At 41.8% G+C, this 21,655-nt stretch overlaps 2 protein-coding genes across 2 annotated transcripts; one reads left to right on the top strand and one right to left on the bottom strand.

Annotated features, from left to right (window-relative positions):
* The first annotated feature begins 742 nt into the window (after window positions 1-742).
* Window positions 743-19,546, top strand: LOC103136807 (R-spondin-3-like). The gene is made up of 6 exons (XM_007550268.2): window positions 743-1,755; window positions 8,331-8,525; window positions 9,132-9,275; window positions 9,369-9,515; window positions 9,868-10,053; window positions 16,227-19,546. Exons 1-6 carry the CDS (start codon window positions 1,656-1,658, stop codon window positions 16,442-16,444), a joined length of 990 nt encoding a protein of 329 aa, XP_007550330.1. The 5' UTR covers window positions 743-1,655; the 3' UTR covers window positions 16,445-19,546.
* LOC103136730 (malate dehydrogenase, mitochondrial) lies at window positions 19,431-20,949 on the bottom strand. The gene has a single exon (XM_007550155.2). It carries the CDS (start codon window positions 20,812-20,814, stop codon window positions 19,801-19,803), a length of 1,014 nt encoding a protein of 337 aa, XP_007550217.1. The 5' UTR covers window positions 20,815-20,949; the 3' UTR covers window positions 19,431-19,800.
* Between the last annotated feature and the right edge of the window lie 706 nt (window positions 20,950-21,655).

Genomic DNA, 21,655 nt, shown 5'->3' with positions numbered 1-21,655 from the left:
ATGCAACATGTTCTTGCAAATGGTATTCATCATTTCTGAGAGAACCGCAGCACTGGTGAATAGCTTGTTCTGTGTGAGCATGCTGTTCCACACACTGTTTTACTTCTTACTTCAAAACTTTGGACCAATCAGGGTTTTTTTGTTTTTTTCATACATCTCTTGTTATCCCCTACCTGGTATGACCAGTACAACTCCTTCCTGATTTAAGTACTATTTATCTAACAGGAAGCAGTTTGTTACATTTGATAACACTCTGCATACAGCTACAGTTAAACTAGGGGTGCCTCAAGACTCTGTTATCAAACCCTTCCCTTTTCATTATCAACATGGTCCATCTTGACCAAAACATATCCGACCATAATCTAAAACCATCCTATCTTGATCACTCTTGAATCTGTCTCAGGAATAAATTCAATTCTAAACACTTATCAACTGTGTGGACAAAAAAAAAACCTGTGGATGTCTACAAATTAAAATTAGGAGCAAACATTTCACATGGAATTTTGCAGTTTTCTTGACATATCCATTTTTTCACGTCAATCCAAAAATGGATTGTGGATGTATTCCTCCCAAGGTGTTTCCAGGTCAGAAGAGACTTATAGACCCTCCAGCAAATTCTGTTCCACGGTCTTCTCCGAGTGCTACTTGCACGGAAAACCTCCAAAAATCATTTCCTTGAACCAAACCAATTCCTTCCAGTGCTGAGAAGCAGTGATTCCACCTCAAGCTGCTTNGAGAGAGAGAGAGAGAGAGCAGAAGGCTGAAGTCATCAAGGGAGTGAATGAGTCCTGCACGCAAAGCAGAAACGCGCTGAAAGTGCGGAGATTTACTTTGGTTCACACACGGTGAGGCAGCAGCAGGAGGAGGTGTCGGCTTTACAAGACCTGCGAAACTCTCTGCTGGGAGATCCGTTTTAATGGTTCCTCATACTGATTGAGTTTTTTTTCTTCTGTGTTTATTTGTTTGCTTGTTTTACTTTGTTTGCTTGCGCCTGTGAGTGCTCCAGCTGATGCTGAGCTGAACAAGCGCGCCTGACGCAGTAAACGTAGCCACACACTCTGGGACGCACGGCGCATCTCTCTACCAGATGAGAGGAGAGGGTTCCCTAATTTGGAGTTCGGACGAATGGATTTAACTTTTCAGGCTTCTTCGGTGTTCCACTAAAACCTTCTTATAGCCTCTCTATTCACCATTTTTTTAAACTCACATACTAATGTTTAATTCTGTTTTTGCGTATATGCGCAACAAATGAAATTGGAGTTTGTTTCTGTTAGTGCGTTTTTTTTTCTCTCTCTCTCTCTCTCCCTCTTTTTTTTTAAAGGAAATGTTTCCCATCTCGGAACGGATAACGGACCTCTAACGAGGACTTGTTTTCTCGGCACATATGTGGACCCTATCCAGGATGTTACAGTCTAAACGGCCCAGGCATCATTGGGCCACGGTACGCTACAGCCACCACATAACACCACACAGCTGGGCTGCGTCCTGCTGCGTTTAGGAGTTTTCCGAGCTTCAACCTCTTTAGGCGGAGGAAAACATTTACACAAAAATAAAAAGAAAGAAAGAAAGAACAAGAAGAAGAAGAAGGAGAAAAAACGCCAACTTGTTTTGGTGAACATTGACATTGGCTTTAGGAGTCTCACCTCTGGGCTACTATGCAATTACAATTGATCTCCTTTGTTCTGATCATCTGGAACTGCATGGATTACTCTGGTTGTCAGCCGCACAGCAGCTCCAGGCACCGGCAGCACAAAGGTGAGTAGATCGGCGTGATGTCCGACGTTTCCACAGGAAGGTCAAAATATGGTTGGAAGAAATAAAATCTTTTTCCTATTATTATTATTCATTCATTTATGGAATGCTGCTCAAATTCTTCTTCTTTTTTGTGTGTGTGTTTTTTTAACTTAGAAATCAAAGGTAACCTTTTCCCTAATCATAGCTTAACTTTCTGTCAATTTAATCACACAGGACTGGATACGCTTGAGACGTGTCTGAGATGCTTTGTCTTTTTTTCTTGCTTTTGTGTTTTATGTGATATTAACGAAATCAGCAGCATTTCCGTCTGGGGACTGTTTTCCGTCTCGCACAACTTTCTGTCACACCATCTTTGTTTTATTGTGATTGAACTTAATTGGGTTGATTAAACGAGTGTGGAGCCACTTGCAGTCCCGCAGCTGCCGCTCTGAGCTGGAGCTCCAGCTTCCTGCGTCGCTCTCTAGCGGCGAGCGCAGCAGATTTCAGCCAGCAAACTTTATCCAGTCCAGACACCACGAGTTGAATATCCCTCTATTCGTCTCGTTATTCTAAATTGGGAGATATTTCTCAAGATGATGGCTGCAGTCATCTGAACTCCTCTTGTGACTGTTAATGCAAAGCTGTCAGCAGCAGTGAGGAAGATGAGATGTTCCATCCAGGCTCTGCCGGTATTTCTTCTCCCATTTATCTCCCAGAAGTCCAACATCATATCTCATTTCTTGGGCTCTGACCAGGTCTATCCACTCTGAAATAAGTATAAAATAAAGTTCTTTTTTCTTTTTCTTTCTTTCTTTCTTTCTTTCTTTCTTTCTTTCTTTCTTTCTTTCTTTCTTTCTTTCTTTCTTTCTTTCTTTCTTTCTTTCTTTCTTTCTCTCTTCTTTCTTTCTCTCTTCTTTCTTTCTTTCTTTCTTTCTTTCTTTCTTTCTTTCTTTCTTTCTTTCTCTCTTTCTTTCTATTCTGCCCACGCACCTTGCATCACTGAGGGTCTCCAGATGGGCTCTGTGACTGATTCTGTTTGAGGAGAGCAGCGATAACTGGAATATTCCACGTATCACTTGTCAGCATATCTGAAAACTGTCTGTGATCTGCGGTGACAGAGCTCTGGAGTGATGTTTTTATCCATGCCACCTGCGGCGGAGAAGTTGATTTGATATTTAGAGCTCCGATTTGGACCGCAGGGATAGTTCTTTATTTGAAATGTTTCTGCAGTGACCATCAGTGCAGTGCCAAAAGTGCACAACTAGCCATATCTCATTTTGTCTGTTCCCAATTATGCATGCCTTCCTATTTCTTGTCCATCAGAAACTTAAAAGTGTGGCGTGCATTTGTATTCCGCTCCCCTAGCTCAAGAACTTTTTTTTATTTTTGCTCATTCTTATTCGCAGCTTAGCTCGAGCTCAGTCTAAATCTTTGGTGAACTTTGGTTTTCAAATGCCGTCTCGCATTGTCAGTCACCCTTAGTTTTGGACTTTGACTGAGCCGTTCTAACATGTGGGTACGCTTCCATCTACTTCTGTCTCACGTCTTTCAGAGTCCACCACATGTGTTCGTCCTGGATTGACCTGTATTTAGCTTCATGCATCTTCTCAACAGTTCTAGCTTCTTTTCACATCCCTGCAGAAGAAAGGCATCTCCGCAGCATGATGCTTCCACCACCAAGTTTAAACATGTTCTCTGTGTCCCTCATGGCTTACCGCAAACTTTCAACTGGACTTTTTTATTTCTTTCTTCCAGCCGTGGCTTTTTGCTTTTCACTCTTTCATAAAAGCCAGATTTAAGAAGTCCACTACTGCCGGTCTCCATTAAGAAACCATGTAGTTAATAACTAACTACAAGAAAAAATAAAATACAATCTTAGCACATATTTTTGGTCTAGTTCCCAGTGCAAAAATCTCAGTAAACTTAAATTAAGACAATACTACCTTACAAGTAACTTTTCAGTATAATATGAAAGCTTGTTTTAAGTCAAAAGTTTCTTAATATTGACGAAAAAGTATCAGTCACTTTTAAGTTCTGGAAGTAGCAAGTTTTATAAATATTACAGAGTAACTGACTTAAAACAAGTTCCCGTTGTTTGTAGAAAAATTTGTTGTAAGTTATTTTTGTCAATTTCAAGAGTACTAAGATATTTAAACTAGAAACTGGACCAAAAATACGTAGTTAAAAATTGTGTTTTTGAAGCGTAAAGATTGGAACATTTCTTTATAGCCAAATCGTGCTTTTAACTTCTTTCTAAGCTTCTCCCTGCCCTCTTTGGTCTATATGCTGCTGTTTGGTCACTGATGTTCTTCAATAAAACAGCTATGTTTCTGCTGAGAACAAATTAAACACGGGCCTGCTCTTTGGTGCAAAGACATGTGGCACCATGTGAAGCTCCATCAGTAAAATCCAAATGAAACTGATTACTGACTGAAACTGACCAAACGTTTAAAAAAAAGTCCCAGGAGCATAAACGGTGTTGCGTGTGTAAATACGTGGCGTTCTTTGTACTCTCAGAGGTTTCAGGACCTTTAGCTGTTTATTTCCTCTAACCAGCACTAAGCCCTCCCTCTGAACAGGGTTGGCAGGATGCAAACAGGAAGGTCATGTAGACAAAACCTCGGTTTATGATATTTTTCCTCAAGAACAGACTCTGCTGGCGGCATTCTGTGCAGAAGACAAATCTTAAGCACCCGTCAGGCGACCGCTGTCCAACGCAAATAAACAAAGTGTGTTTTCAGTCTGAACCCATTCAGCTGCCTTTCAAAGCATCCCTTGGTCCATGTGGCTCTGCTTTGTAGATGAGAGAGCAACATCACCTTCATTCTCACATAGAATAAAGAGCAGTCACCCAACCTTTCCACGGGCCAATAAATAGTCAATTTAAGATCGCTTCCTCCAAGGATGCAGACATCCTACACTTTTAGTGATATCAGGGAGGGTGGAGGGATTGTTTTGGGGAACGAGTACAGACCAGGAGGGACAGAAAGGGGGATAGGACTCAGAGGAGAGTCAATGACCTCTCAGTTAACAGAGCAGGATTACCAAGCAGTAGACAGAACCCAAGCCACAAACTTCCGGTGTGCAATGATGATGATGATGATGATGATGATGCCTACAAAAGAAATTTTAATTCTTGGCGCAAGTAGTGTGTGTGTGTCTGTGTGTGTGTGTGTCATTGGTGATGTTTGCATGATAGAATGTAGAACAGAGGTACACTCATGTAAAAAAGGGGGAAAAACACATTGTTGTGACACATTTGGACACTTAAAATGAACTACAGCAATGCAGAATAACCCAAGTAGGATGAGTAAACCATAACAAGACTGGAGGAAAAAAAACAAAGCTTTTTGTAACATCTTTTTTTTTGCAAAATATGCATTTCTGATGAGGAATAATTGGAACTCAAACATCTGGACATCAGATGTTGCCACAAACAAAGTGGAGGTGTAAGTGTGATGGTTCGGGGATGTTTTGCTGCAGCAGGACCTGGACAGTTTGCCGTCACATAATCCACCATGAATTTTATCACATCAGAGCATGGTTTTATAAAATGTGGGAACCATCTGTTCAATAAAAGAAAGAAAAAAATTGACCCAAAGAGCTGGACTGAATTGAAATCAAGACCTCGATCTCATTGAGGTGCAAACTTCAGACCTGTTATCGCTACACTAAGTGTCTCGTTAAAGTCATTTCAGACATTTACAAATCCTACATTTTTTCTAGGATCCTAAATTTATCCACAAGAAAATAAAACATGTTTTGTGAATAAAAGGAGGTTCATCTTTGTTGTTGAAATGCAGTGGAAATCACTTTATCTTCCAGATATGAATAAAATATAAGATTAAACATCAATATATGAACAATCCTAGATAAATAGGTTAACATTTTTCATATAACTGCCCATCTAACACAATTGCTTAAGTGTTTCTTCTGTCATTTCATAAATCAAACAAAGATGAAAACCTGCTCATTTCCCATGCATTCTCTGTAGCACTTCCTTGGTGCACTACAGAGATGCAGGCAGTCCAGCCGAGGTTCAGCCTGGCTGGATTCCTGTCTCTGCGCAGCTTAGCAGGAATGCAAGTCGGCCGGTGGACGGCTCTCGTAAAGACAGTCAGGATATTTCAAACAAAGTGTCTGTGATCTATGATGAACTGGCAGCTAAGGCCTGGATAGAGAAATACTCAAAGTTTATAAGGCATTTCCATGTGATGCTAGGATGACGGAGGAAAACCAAACCCTAATCCCAACCCTACCATGACGCACCTCTGTACCTTATAAACTTCATTAGGGATGGAGACGGAGAATTAACTCAACTAGGTCAAGTAACGTGAAATGGGAGAAGCACTTTTTTTTTTTTTGCAGTTTTAGTACATAATATGATGCTGTAGGTGGCACCGACTGGACGCATCTGTAGATGCAAATATCAAAGGAGAGGCTGAGATTTGTGTTTTGGATTTGGCTTGAGCTTACTTTTGAGGGACTGGTGTGCTGCTTCAATCATGGCGTGAAGTTAAAGAACAGTAGGAAGCTTCTCAGGAATGGCCCACATACCAAAATGCTCCAAGAGTACCTGGATGACGAGTCCAGGAGGCTGCAACAGAACCCAGAACAAAGTCTAAACCGCTTCAGACCTCGCATATCGCAGATAGGGTCAGTGTTCATCATATTACAGTGACAGACTGACTGGGGAAAAATGAAAATTTTTGAGAGAGGTCATAGGAGAAAAAAACTACTGAGCAAAAGGAAGGTAAAAAGCCCATCTTACATTTACCTAAAACCTCTTGATTATCCCGTAGGACTTTTGGGAAAATGACCTGATGAGATGAGAAGGGATGAGGGTTTGTGTGTCCCTCTGTGTTTCTGAGTTTCCTTTGACTCTTTCTGTGGCTTTTTGCTAAAGAGCTTCAAATCAAAGGCTGGAAATGACATAAAGGTTCAATTGTTTTAAAATCATAACTCCTTTAACCTTGGTATACCTCAATCAAAGGCTTTTCTATCTAATATGAAAAAGATCTGTGGACTTGGTTTTACTCCATAATTTATCTGAATCTGGCTTAGTCATTTGACGTCTAAGGTTTGGGATGTTCCTTCAGGTAAAGAGAAAACAACAGAGGAAACCGTTACTGTAATGCTAGCTACTGCTGAAATGCTGCATTGTGCATGTCACTGTTCAGGCGTGACCTGAGTGATCAATGTACTCAGCCTGATTTCATGACATAACTTGTAGCAGCTACACTGATCTGTTCCATGCAAGGTTGAAATTTCAAGACAGGTCTAAAACCGGCTGTCGACATGAATAAACGTTAATGTCCAATTGTTGTTGATGATGAAATGTCATCATCAACAATTGTTGATGTAAGAGTTCATGGTGACTGGGTAAATAACCCATAGTGTCGTGTTTTACATTTAGCTTTTTTTGCTAATTATTGTTCATTCTTATGATGATTCGTGAGTCCTCGTTACAGACTTAAGAGATGTAGATGTAGAAGAAACTGAACGTTTTTAGTGGTGGTTTTATGGTTTTACCTTCAGCTTCTTCCTAGCACATATCGATGTGCCACTGAGCAAGGCACTTAACCCTAATTTTACCTGCTGCTCTCCTGATCAATGTGTGAGAGTATGAATATTGTGGCTTTGAGAATCAAACTTTGCTGCAGGATTGATTTAACTGGTCAGTATGACTAGAAAATCCATATTAAGGTTCAGTCCATTTATTCTATTTGTTGACTAAAGGCAGCTGTACAACAAATAATCCACCAATATGTCTTTATTTTGTTATATAGGTTGGATGCAGTGTTTAAGGTTGAACTGCAGAGGGGTTTCATGTGCACAGTAGTGTCATTCTGGAAAGACTTGAATGCACTTTTTGAAACACCTACGCTGTAATATCATTTTTACTACAAACTAAAATCAGAGTTGTCGGACCGGCTCTTAGTTATGTGGGATGGGTTGCCACTTATAATGATATTTAAATGTAATATCTTCAACTCTGTTGTTTATCTGCCTTTCATTTCAGTGACATTGTAAATTCTGTTGCATTTGGTAAACAGCACACAAGTTCTGCCTTTCTACACGTCTGGTAATTTAGCATTCACCGTTTTTTTTTGGACATGGTGCAAACAGTTACAGCATGAGCATCACAGCTTAGAAATGCCATATATACATTCAACAAATGAGTTTATGCAGATGTTCTGTTTGCGATGTTTTACTCAGCTCAGTACGTCAAAAGCTTGAAGTGTCCCCTGCTAATAGCTGTGATGCCTAACTACGTTCTGATTAAGTTAGTTAAACATTTTTTGTCTGGTTAGGGACGTTCAAAGACCGTTTATTTTTTATTTCAGTTTTTGACTAGGTGACACTATTTGATGTTTGACAAAATCAGGACTTAACCTGTCATGCATTTTTCAATAGGCCAGCATCGACTGCATCTGAAAGTGTGAGACTGAATTTTGGCACATTTTGCCTCTCATACACCTTGTAAAAACCAGTAAAAACAAGCTGCCATGTGACTGGTCAAACCCCGGACTTTTCTCAGATGTAATCTTAGTGTTTTGTTTATCATGATGAAAGTTGTCTGCTTCTGTCTACAGCGATGGCCGGTGGCAGCTCGGGGTGCCAGCAGAGTGGCTGTCTGACCTGCTCAGACTACAATGGCTGTCTGTCCTGCAAGCCTCGTCTCTTCATGCATTTGGAGAGGATCGGGATGAAACAGATCGGGGTGTGCATGACTTCCTGTCCTCCTGGCTTTTACGGCACCCGGTCACCTGAGAGAAACACTTGTACGAGTGAGTAAAAAGCTAGCAACAAATTGAGAGAAACACGGTGGAGTGCTTTAGCTAAAGTCTAAACCCAACTTTGACAGAGTGATAGCAGCGTTGTGTTGGATTTTCTTTTATGTATTCTATGTAAAAGAGACAGTAGAACCACTAAACATACACCAAGCTATTTCTTTTTTTTTACATTTTGTCACAGTACAATTTGCACATTATTGAAATTTTATAGTTTGCATTTTTATTCAGCTCTGTTTACTCTAAAGAAATCCAGTGCAACCATTTGCCTTGAGGTGTCCAATAACTGGTAAACTAATACGTCACATGATCATGACCACGTCACTCTATATTTGGTAGTGATGTGAAAATATCTGGAAATGTTCAAGAGCTACGAACACTTAATTTCAGATTTGCATTATGCCAATGGCATTCGCTCTTATTTACTTCTAAGACTAACTAACATGGCAATAAGAGCAAATATACTGAGGTAACTTGCTCTGTGTGTCACTAAATTAGGTTAAGTGTTGTGCTGCAGCCAGCCAGTGAAACATCAACTTACCTACAGGTGTTTTAATAATCATTGATGGTGTTTTTTTCTTTTTTTCTTTTTTTTTTTATCAGAGTGCAGGTCGGAGTGTGACTCGTGCTTTAACAAGAACTTCTGCACGCGCTGCCGAGCGGGGTTCTACCTTCACCTGGGCAAGTGCCTGGACAGCTGCCCTGTAGGCATGGTCCACAGCGACGCACAGAGGGAGTGCGTTCCCAGTGAGTGTCTCATTTTTTTTTTTTTTACTTTTTTCAAGGCTTGTGGGAAAATAGTGGTATTTTCTGAGCTCAGATGTGTGAATGTTCCTGCAGGATGCTCTGCGGAGTGTGAATCGTGTGTGAACAGTGACACGTGCACCCGGTGCCGGCCTGGCCTTTATCAGCTGAATGGAAGGTGCCACCATATCTGTCCAGACGACTATGAGCCCAATGACAAACTAATGGAGTGCACTCCACAAGGTAAGTCCCGTGTTATACTCGAATCTTAAATGTCGAGCTTTTATTGACTTTGAGTGGAAAATTATCATAGTTATCAGAAATAAAGGTTTGGAAATATCAGTCAAATTAATGAATTGTTTTACTGAAATAAATATTATTGTAATTTATTGAGATGCACCTGCGTCTTTTATTGAGACTGGGCATAAACGACCATTGGCATTGGAAAGAATAGTGACTTGCCAATGCCAAATCTCCTTAAAGCACATTCAGTATGTGAAAATGTTTTAGATGAATGAATATACTTTGTGCTCAAGGAAAGGAGACGAACTTAGTCCTCACTGTCACCTCTCCCTCTCCATGTTTGCTCTGCTAGTGCACTGCGAGGTGGGCGAGTGGAGTGAGTGGAGCCCCTGCTCTCGGTCGGGCAGAACCTGCGGTTTCAGACGGGGCCAGGAGACCCGCACAAGGCAGGTCCAGCAGTATCCATCTCCGTTTGGCAATCCCTGCCCAGACATCTCTGAGGTCAAAGAGTGTCTGGTCAAGAAAAAGAGATGTCAAGGTAAATAAAACCTCCTCGCTCCGTCTCTCTCTCCTCATTAAAGAACCCTCCAGGCCAACATGACCCTAAAAGCTGGACGTATCGATTAAAGCCACCAAATCCAGCCAATGGTAATTGCTCCCAATCCTTCAGGTTCACTGCCAACGCTGTGTTTGGAACACATGGCTCGGTTTCAGCTCCATGCATTCCAGACCGCTCTGCTTCAGTTTGTACAACCAGAACAAGCCTGTCTTCCGCTCAGGACTCTGACTGTTTATTCAGACGACTGTCATTGTGGCTGCAGTCAGGACAGTGGGGTGGGGGGGGAGCACACATGCGGGATGTTGCAATGGGCACCCTGTATTTTTTGTAGGGTTTTCACCCCTCCCCCCACCCTCCCTCCAGATCGCACTTTAGGTTTGAAACAGTGAAAGCCTCTCTCTGTGCTCTCAGTAAACAGGGAATAGCATTATGATTTCTAATGAATGGGCTGAAAACTGCTTTCAGACGAGGCTCGTCTTTTTGAAATATGCAGCCTGCAGCAGTTTTACAACCACTTGGAGGTTTTTTCTGGGTTTTTTTGTGCAATTGTGGGTACCAAGGTGGTCGGTTGTCGGCCACGACTGGTTGTGTTTTTTTTTTCCTCTGGGGGTTCTGCAGTGTTACATGACAGATTGCAGACAGGGTAGGAGGCTGAGATCCAGTCCCTTGGGGCCTCACACTTACAGAACAAACACTGTGCTTGTGCTTCTATGCGTGCGCGCGTATGCGTGCGCGCGTGTGCGTGCGTGCGTGTGTGTGTGTGTCTGTGTGTGATGCAGCAAAAAGCAGTTGGCTCTGGAGTAGAGACAGCCAGCTCAACATCAACATCCTCCTCTTGGGAGGCACGAGGCGACCAGGGGATCAGTATTGGTTTATCCCCACAGCTGCTAATACACACACGATAATTTGCTCCATACACACACACACACACACACACACACACACATGCACATGCATGCACACACAATAGCAGGACATATATGCCCAGCTAAAGCTAGGCTGTGTGTGCTTTGAACAGGCCAGACAACTGCACACGCTTCTAGGCACTCAAATTCCAGTGCTATAGAGCTGATACGAGTTGGACTGGGAAATGTAACCTCTGTCTCCCATTTAATCACTGTCTGTCAGCATCTCGATGTTCATCCCCTCACACACACGGCCTTCGTGCAGACACACGCCGAGGAAAGCCATAAGCGCCGCAGTGGCACTTCGATTCACTCAGACCGAGACCTGAAACCTTAATTTGGATTGAACTGAAACTGATGCAAACAGAGTGAGACGGAAAGAGCAGACCGCTTTTATCAGTGCTACCCTCATGATTACTCAGTTGCCTGATCTCCAAGAGACTCCACAGTGAATGGAGGCTAATTATCTGCCTCGGCGCATCCTCTCCTCGGTGTTTACGTTCTGCACACGCTAGGGGGTCAGTGGCCTGACCTCAGAGAGCCCCTAGTAATCCTCCAGCAGCCCTCCAACACTGATACATCCTTCTTCCCTTCTTCCTCTTTTTGTGCTTTCTCCTTTAGCTGCTATTCTCCCCCCCACCCACCCCTTCCACCTCCACACACACACCCTGCGTCTCCTTTTCCTCTTCCTGTAGTTGGCAAATGTTATTTCGTTTTTCACATCTTCTTCTCCTTTTTTATGCGTGTTTTTTTATTACTTTTACTTCTTTAGAGGTGCACCAATGAGGCTTTTCCTAGTAATACCAACTTCAAGTTTTCTTTGACACCTTATTTTACAGTTCTGTACATTCTATTTTTTTTTCACAAGAAGAAAAAAAAATACCTCTGGTCCCTTGATGGAGATCGTGGTTTTGAAACCAACAGAAAAGGAGGAATTCAATTATTAAAGTCATTTACGCATCAAAGCATCAATATTTTGGATCAAAGCAAAATTTCTTTTGTTCTTCTGTTGTTTCTGTTTATTGTGTTTATGTTATTAAAGTATTTTGTAGACACCTGTTAAACTTCATCTAAAATCTGTCTCAGTTTTTATCAAAATAATTCCAAAGGAAAAAAAAATACAAAAATTCCTAAAAGTTAGAAGTTTGATGGTATATCATACTTAAGCATATTCGTATTGGTATTGGGATTGGTATTAGGATTAGTATCGATGATACTGTTCCTGTATTTACTTTGCATACCTCTTTCTGAGTAATATGCAATTATTACTCATGAAACAATCTGAAAAATCAAGACATCTGTAGTATTTCATTAATCTTTATATAAACTCCTGACTCTCATTTTGCATAGTTAATCAACAGCTACAATAAGGATCCCCTCAAGCCTCATGCTGACATCACACAGGCCTATATGTGCAGATCTATCAGCTCTGACATCCAGTTGAGCCTCATCACAATCCACTGAATATGAATACACATACCCACACATCCTCATTTGTCTTCCCTCAAATGATTTCTGACTAATTTGTCCTTCGGTGGTACTAAGCTTCACCTTCCAGGTCTCTGTAGCCAGATGGACCATTTGTCTGTCTGCAGGGCTCAACACATGCAGAAAAAGGCACACTGAGAAACATAAAGCTATACAAGCTACCGTCAGTCATCCACTCAGCATGTATGTATATATCTGAGTGAGTATTACTCACACCACAACCCCCACGGTGACATCCTGGCAGCCATGCAGCAGGCATTCCAGTTGTGGGACAGCCCAAGGCCTTTAATCCCGGTCTGTCTCCCGCCAAAAGCTCCCCCACCGACTGAACGGCTGCCACAGAGGATGTAACAACATAAAACCCACAGTGTCTCTTTAAATATCCCTCTGAACACTTATGCTCTGTCTGTCAGTGACACACAACATGATGGCTTTTCAGTTATTAGCTCCCTGAGGGTTTCTTTTCGTTATAGCTTTTTCCTCCATTGTCCTTTTTGGAGATTTCATGTTCTATAAAGTTTTTCTCTTTGTTCTTAAGTCAGGCAAGTGCTCTACTTTGTGTCTTTGTGTTTGATTTCTACAAGCTGCTGTTACAGACAAACTTATGCTGGGAAACAAGACAACAAATGCAACATGTTCTTGCAAATGGTATTCATCATTTCTGAGAGAACCGCAGCACTGGTGAATAGCTTGTTCTGTGTGAGCATGCTGTTCCACACACTGTTTTACTTCTTACTTCAAAACTTTGGACCAATCAGGGTTTTTTTGTTTTTTTCATACATCTCTTGTTATCCCCTACCTGGTATGACCAGTACAACTCCTTCCTGATTTAAGTACTATTTATCTAACAGGAAGCAGTTTGTTACATTTGATAACACTCTGCATACAGCTACAGTTAAACTAGGGGTGCCTCAAGACTCTGTTATCGAACCCTTCCCTTTTCATTATCAACATGGTCCATCTTGACCAAAACATATCCGACCATAATCTAAAACCATCCTATCTTGATCACTCATGAATCTGTCTCAGGAATAAATTCAATTCTAAACACTTATCAACTGTGTGGACAAAAAAAAAACCTGTGGATGTCTACAAATTAAAATTAGGAGCAAACATTTCACATGGAATTTTGCAGTTTTCTTGACATATCCATTTTTTCACGTCAATCCAAAAATGGATTGTGGATGTATTCCTCCCAAGGTGTTTCCAGGTCAGAAGAGACTTATAGACCCTCCAGCAAATTCTGTTCCACGGTCTTCTCCGAGTGCTACTTGCACGGAAAACCTCCAAAAATCATTTCCTTGAACCAAACCAATTTCTTCCAGTGCTGAGAAGCAGTGATTCCACCTCAAGCTGCTTGCATTCGCTCTTCACCCAACCATTGTACTGAGGGCGTTCCTTTCAGCTCCTTTAATTACAGTCCACATCTCATGACCATAGGTCAAGGGTCATTAGGTACAAACCAGTTATGACTTTGGATCATATCTTTCGTCACCACAACAGACCAGATCAGTGACCACATCTCGTAAGCTATCCTACTAACACACATGACCAAGACAACTTGTTCACAACTTATTGCACTAATGCAATGTAAAGACGCTTTACAATGAAATCAGTCATTCCCATTCATGCACACATTCACATTCTGGTGGACAAAGTGTTTTGCTTCATCCGTGGAATTGAACTCCTTCCACCATCGCCACCTAATCATTAATCATACATAAAGTCCTATAAGACGCACATTGGTTCCAAGAAAATTATTTATCCCAAACTTCAATCTTCGAGCGATGAATAAAGATCTTTACTTTTTATTTTTGAACGAGCCAAGTTCTCTGTACCTTCAAGTTTTTCATAGCAACTCATAATAAATGGAAATTTGAGAGTGTCTACGGTAAATGTTGTAAAACAAAGCAGGTGTCCCATTAAGGGACCGTTATCCGCACGTCCACTCACAGTTTACGTTTAGCCTGTCGGAAACTGTTCCAGCAAACCAAATGCATGTTGGCTTGATAAACACTCCGCTAATCATCTCAACACTGGCATGGATTAGGTTTCTGCTCTGGTTCAACAAAAGCACTGGGGCTACAGTATGACTAATCCACTGAACTTGTAAATAGTTATGGTGTCAGGACAGAGAAAACAATGAGAGCGAAGGGGACTTCCTGTGTTTATAGAGGATGAGGGCATACCCTGGATGAGTCAGTGGACCAGATTACCCCGTCCATCCATCTATCCATCGGCTCATCCATCCATGAAACCGGTTCCCTTTGCTATCACTTCTGTTGCACTGAAAACAAGCCATCTGTTGCAGTCAACACTTGAACATTGTTGCGTCCCCATTTCCACCTCAAGGCCTCTTTTCGTCTCAGAACGTCAAGCAGGAAACGTTGCACAGTAGTTAGGGAGACTCTCGTAATACCGGTGTAAAAGGCTTAAGTCGGACCTGGTTCCAGATCCAACCAGAGACCTGCCGTGATTAATGCATGTAGGGGGTGAGGCGGGAGGCAAAAAAGCTTGCAGACAGGGGAGACAGATCTCTCTTTTCCTCTCTCCCTGTGTCTGAGCCCACTGCCTACTTCAGCAGTTTCACAATCCCCAAACAGGCAGCCAACAGCAGGCCGTGCTGCTCCGTTCCACTCACACATGAGCGCCACCCGTACAACAACAGGAAAGGGCCTCCTCTGCTTTCACTCGTAGGTCCCGTCTCCAACCTCCCTGAGGGTATATCTTGTTATTATCATTAATAACCACGGCTCAGGCAGAGATAAAACCTTCAGCATTCCAAAAACTCCCACTTTTGTTTATGAGACAGTGTTGCAAGAACAGATAAAATTGGGGGTGAGGGATTGGGGGGTGTTATTTAAAGGCTTTCTATTTTCGACAAAGGTCTGCTCATCACATGCAGAGTGCCACAACAGCTGACAGGCTGATAGCGGAGCAGCTACTTGTTGATAAAGAGTGACACCTAGTGGTAAAAAAAAAATATAAAAAATCAACAATGCTCCTGATTAGGAGTCAGTCTGTTTTTGTGGTTCCTGTAGTTAAGGAAATTTTATTTAAGGTTTATTAAATTCATACGACATGAAATGCACTCAGATTTACAATTAAAATCAGATTTATACAAATATTATGTAAAGGATGAGATTTTTCACTTGCTGTCTAAGAATAAATAGGTAGGTAATCAGAGATTAGCAGAGTTTCTTCTGTTTTATAATTTTGTTTGTTTGTTTGTTTGTTTGTTTGTTTGTTTTTTTTGTTTTCTTTACATTCATAAGTTGAAATACAAGATGTCCACAATAGTTTGCGGACCTTTGCTCTACAGGCAGAACTGGCCTTATTGAATCAGGTTTATAGGCCGCCTTGCTTACACAGATCTGGCCACAGATATCTCATGGGATAGAGCTAAGAACTGTGTTGTCCATTTGGAAGAACCACTTGTGCCCAAAGTCTAACTTCCTGTCTGATGTTTTGAGATGTTTGTTTATCTGAAAGCAACAGAACCTGATTCTTCCTTAGCAGCATGGTGGCTGGACATTCCCATAGTGTTTACACTTGGCTATAATTTCAGTGTATGTAAACATCTGGTTTTAACTGTGAGACATTTCCTTTTTATTCTTTACTAAGACCAAATTCATGCACTGAAACTATGACTTTTATCCTGAGAAAATTCCTGTCAACAAATAACTTCAGCCTGAATAACAATGAACTCAGCTGAACTACACTAATCTTCTTCCCTTGTCAAATTTCCTCGGTTTTCAGGAGCACGGAGGAAGACCGACCGAAAAGAGAGGCGGAATCGCAACAACCGCAAGGACAAGGAGAGCCAGGAGGGTCGGAGGGAGAGGAAGCGGGAGCGGGAGCGGGAAAGGGATGCGGGTGAACGGGAAGACTCTGATAACAGGAACAAAACGGAGAACCGACACCGGAGAGGCCACGACTCACAGACAATCTCTCCTGAAGACGGCCTCGTGCAATAAAGCTGGGGACAGATGATGACCGACCCCCACCTCTGGTTGTCTCCCCTTCCTTCCTGCTCCATGACATCCCAACCCCTCAGAGGGGTTGGGATGTCCCCCTGCCCCCCGTCCCCCGTCTACTATCTCTCCCCTTTTTGACCCCTCCTTACAGGGGTGTTGCTGCTACTTGTATGGTTTCAACAGACCGTTTTTACATCAGCGTTATTCATGGACTGTAATAAGCCCTTTTGATCTCAAAAACTGCATCACCGTTCAAAGTGTCTCACGTGAAAGCTTTATGGAGACGCTGCTGTCTGGAAACTGGGAACACTCTGTGACTGCAGAGGACCATCAGACAAACTGACTGAGATGGAGACATATGTGCTTGTTCATACGGTTATTTAATGGAGCTTTGGTACAACGATGTGTATCTGTGGTTCCAAATGTAGATTGATTTTACAGCATTGCAGTGCTTTGCAAAAGTATTTACATCCATTGAACTTTTTTATTTTTGCATTTTGTCGCTTTACAACCATAAACTTTGATGTATTTTACAGAGATTTGATGTACTAGACCAACATAAACTGGTGCAAATTGTGAAATGAAAAGAAAATCTATAATTTTATCTTTTTTCTACAAATAAAAATTTGAATAGTGTGACTTGCATTCAACCCCCTTTAATCTAATATGTGTGACATCAATCACACATATTAGACATCAGTCACGTATTAGTGACTGATGTGACACTTAAGTCTCCAGTTGTTCCTTTGTCCATAAGCAACAATACATTTCTTTGGACAACAATATCTTGTACAAAGCAATGTACTGCTTTCAGATGTCACCTGATTTGTAAATAAACTCAACATTTTCATAACTTAATCTGATTATAACACAGGAATAGGTTATAAATAAAGTTTGTTAGAGAACATTAGTGAACAAAGAGCATTAGGAAGTCCAAAGGGCTCAGCAAGAAGTAGTGTTAGGTTATAAAACATTTAACCAAGCTTTAAATATCACATGATGCTCTGTTTAGTTCGCCATCATAAAATTAGAAAAGTACAGCACCACTGTAAATCTACCAAGATAAGGGTGTCCATGTTAACTGATAGGCCAGAAAAGGAGAACATAAATCTAAGACGCAGTCAAGAGGACCAAGGCAACTCTAAAAATCTATCCTTAATGGAGGAGTGTCAAGAAGAAAACAATTGCTGAAACAAAGAAATGAGAACACATCTGTGGTAAAAGGTGCTCTGGTTCAATGTGACCAAAATTAAACGTTTTTAGCATATTACCTTTTACTTCACAGCTATTCACCACTTGTTGGGCTGTCCCTTAAAATCCAAATTAAATATCTGGACGTTTGTGCTTGTGACTCGGCAAAATGAAAAAAAAAAAAGTTCAAAGTGCGAGAATACTTCTGAAAGACACTGTGTGTAGAAAAGTTTATTATTATTGTTGTACTTGTTGTGTAGATCTATCTGGTGGAAATTTTGTAAAGAACAAAAATATGAGTATTAGCTCTTGCCAACTTCATACTGACACATGTAGGGAAAGCTGAGTGCCGTGTCCAAAACTGAAATATGTACATCTGGGATGAAAGCAAAGTTTATCCAAAGAAGTGCTAAATCTTCCGGAGCACTATTTTTTTTTTCTCCCCTCCTTTTGTGTAAATAGATTCTGTGCTCCAAATAAAGCTCATCAACCAGAACAAAAAAAGAAAAAACTGTATGTAAAATAAAGCTGTAATGGTTTCTATTTGTGCGTGTTGTTTGTCCAGCTCCATAAACCCTGATTAGTTCTTAGGTGATTAGCAACAATGCTAATCAGCTAAGAACTGCTGGGACAGTCCAGAGTTAGCTTGAGAAACAAACATGCTTCTGTGTTATCTAGTGGTGTCATAAAGTGCTTGATAGCCTACCACATTTAATAATCAACTAGTGTAAATTCCTAGAAAAAAATTATGATTAGTCATTGTACATTTCAACAGCTTTCGATATTAAATGTTAAATATGTAAATTGTTGATTCATAAAACTGTGGCTCCTAAAGCTGTTCAGCTTCTGATTTGTGACCATGGCTTCTGGTTGAGAATTTGTTTCCACTATGGTCAATTGAGCAGGAGTGAAATAATGTAAACATGTGATACATTTGTCAGATCTTTTTTTTTTTTTTTTAAGTATTGTTAGTATTTGTCTTTATGTGTTCAATGTAGATGTGATTTATAATTATTTAACTGAATTTCCAAAGAACTCTAGTTTATAAACTTGCTGATTTGGGATCCCAGTTTTAGCTGCCACCCTCAGTGCTGGATTTAAAAGAATATGAGCCCTGGGCTAGAGCCAGTTTTACCTCATCTCTACCAGTCTATGTATGCAACAGATTGAAAGGTACGCATCGACTTAGTGGTTTTCATGCCTTTTATAGCAGTATACTTTCTTATGAATTCATCTTTGTTTTTGTACTTTCTTAAAATGTCTTCGTACTCTGGCATGCTGCTGGGCATAGCAGAGATCCCATAAAAGCAGACTATTAGATGTGTTCTGACTTTGGGATGTTTTCTCCTTTTCTTCTCTGTTAATACTATGGAAAAAAAAATGGAAAAAAAAGACGACCCAAACAAAACTTAATTAATAGAATTATTTCTAGAACCCATAAAAATAACAAATGCAAAATGTTACACTAACCACCCCAGGCCTGTGTGTGGTGACAATGCACAGTCACTGACACAGTTTGGGTGTCAGATATCATTCTCAAATAATTTAAAATGTTTCAGATTATATACATAAAAATCTCAGTGATTTGGGCTTTTTAACCTTGTATTATACTTCTTTAGCCACACATTAGTTCTATGAATACAACATGTATTTTTTGATCCCCAGGTTTCTGCCCTTGGAAAGCCCTTGCTTAAAGTCCGGCCCTGCGCAAAGAAACCTGACCAGACATCCTGATCAGTGACCTTTTCACCCTTTTAAACCCTTATTATGCAAGAAAGGTAAGAGAAAGGAAGCATTTTAAAGCTAGTCTGTTTATTGGTGGAGTGAATATTTTGCTCTTCAGTAATAACAACCGTTTTTTTGCATCAGTAGACATATGACAGCGTTCCCTCCTTGTTCACAGCAGAAAAGTCTATGCAAATACATACTGCATTTAAATTTGCAAAAATAAAAACGAATCACAGTACGGTAGAGAATGGGCATGAATTATACACACAGAAGAAAGCTGTGGTTGGTAAAGAGGAATAAAAGTCAAAAAAAGAAAAGGACCCAACTGCCAACAGAAAAAGAGAGGAAACACTGATGGATCTTTAGTTAGTCTGATGCCTTGTAAGACGAACAAATTATCCATCACAGCTGGTTTTCTTGACTCAACCGACTCCTGATTACTTCATCTTGGCCACAAAGTCCTCGCCCTTCTTGATGGAAGCCTTCAGCTCCCCCATGGCGTCGGCCACCAGCTTCTCCTCAAACGCAGACAGCTTGCCCAGCCCCAGGTTCTTCTCGATGCCATTCTTGCCGAGCAGCAGCGGCGTGGAGAAGTACTTGCACTCCGTCTCCTCAGATCTGACGAAGGCGCACTCGACCACGCCCTCCTTCCCGTTCATGGCGTCCAGGACGGAAAAGGTGAAGCGGGCACCTGCGTACGCCATGGACAGGGTGGCGGACCCCGCCCCCGCCTTGGCTTTCACCACCTCCGTACCGGCCTCCTGGATCCTCTCGGTCAGGGCGGTGAGCTGGTCGGAAGGAAACTCGACCTTAGGGGTGCACTGGGAGATCAGGGGGATAATGGTCTTCCCAGCGTGACCGCCAATCACCGGGACGTTGACCCGAGCCGGGTCCAAGCCTTTGAGCTCCGCCACAAACGTGTTGGCTCTGACAATGTCCAAGGTGGTGACCCCGAACACCCTGTTGGGGTTATACACGCCGTGCTTCTTCATCACCTCCGACGTAATGGGTATGGTGGAGTTCACGGGGTTGGCAATGATGCAGATCATGGCCTCGGGGCAGTTGCGTGCGCAAGCGTCCGCCAGGTTAGCTACGATGGTGGCGTTGGTGTTGAACAAGTCGTCTCGGGTCATACCGGGTTTCCTCGGCACGCCGGCGGGGATAACCACCACTTCGCAGCCCTTCAGAGCGGCGCCCAGCTGGTCGGGGCCTATGTAGCCGCTCACCTGGGCCCTGGTCTCGATGTGGCTGAGGTCAGCGGCCACCCCGGGCGTGTGGGCAATATCGTAAAGGGAGAGCTGGCTCACCAAGGGGCTGTTCTTCAGCAGCAGTGAGAGCGGCTGGCCTATGCCGCCAGAAGCGCCCAGCACCGCCACCTTGGCGTGGTTCTGCGAGGAGGTGGACAGGCTCCGAGCCAGGCCGACGGTGGGTCTCACTGCACGGGAAAACATCTTACTTTCGGTTCTTCTTTGAGGTTAGTTTGGGGAAAATAAGAATAGTCGACGAGCCGCTCTCCTCTGTGACACCAACGTCCTCTAGCAACGAGCGAACAGGAACACTCCGGTTTCTTCTTCTCGTTGTTGTTGAGCGGCGGTCGGCGTCGACATTAATGGCGCACTACTGCCATCTACTGTTTGGGAGTGTGGATCAGATCGCTCACACAGTGCCCTGCAAAAGAATTTATAACATGTTACTTTCCAAAACTGATGTCAATAAGGTAAAAAATGATTTGATATATAATAATAAAAAAAATTGTCACTTTGCAACCATATTCTTCAATAGGCTATCATTTATTGAGATTTCTGTGTGAGCTTAATACAAATTAATGCATGAATTGCTTTCTAAAACAAAATTGCATGTTAAAATCTGAAAATTGCAGCTAGCATGCATATTATAATTTGATATCCCTAGTTAGGATTCAGTTCAACCAATGTACTTTCATTAGGAGCAAAAAAGAATAGTTTTCACTTTGCCACAGAAATTGAACAGTTAATGTATCTTGTTTGGCTGTTCTGGAAGACCAAATTTGAAACTTTTTAATTTCACACACAATGTCCCGCATTGTGTGTGAAGGAAATACTAATGTTAAACATCACCCTGAACACACTGACCATAGCAGCATCATGTTCTGAGCAGACTGTTCTTTAGCGAGGATGGGGAAGCTGGTCAGAGTTACCAGGAAGATGAATGGGAGGTTCACTGTAAGACACAAATAAAGAACATAAACATGGTTTAGATTAAGGTATGCTCATGGGTTAGCATAAGCTAGCCAAAGCCCAGACCTAAATCCAA

The sequence above is a fragment of the Poecilia formosa genome, unplaced genomic scaffold, assembly GCF_000485575.1.
Source record: "Poecilia formosa unplaced genomic scaffold, Poecilia_formosa-5.1.2 Scaffold0, whole genome shotgun sequence".
In the NCBI taxonomy this organism is placed as follows: domain Eukaryota; kingdom Metazoa; phylum Chordata; class Actinopteri; order Cyprinodontiformes; family Poeciliidae; genus Poecilia; species Poecilia formosa.
Note: the sequence above shows the minus strand (reverse complement) of the source record. Positions and strands in the feature narration are given on the sequence as shown.

Excerpts from the sequence above, each read along its gene's own strand:
- LOC103136807 (XM_007550268.2), top strand. The coding sequence starts at position 1,656 with ATGCAATTACAATTGATCTCCTTTGTTCTGATCATCTGGAACTGCATG. Across the intron at positions 8,526-9,131 it reads TGAGAGAAACACTTGTACGA|AGTGCAGGTCGGAGTGTGAC; the intron begins GTGAGTAAAAAG and ends TTTTTTTATCAG. Across the intron at positions 9,516-9,867 it reads AATGGAGTGCACTCCACAAG|TGCACTGCGAGGTGGGCGAG; the intron begins GTAAGTCCCGTG and ends TTGCTCTGCTAG.
- LOC103136730 (XM_007550155.2), bottom strand. The coding sequence starts at position 20,814 with ATGTTTTCCCGTGCAGTGAGACCCACCGTCGGCCTGGCTCGGAGCCTG.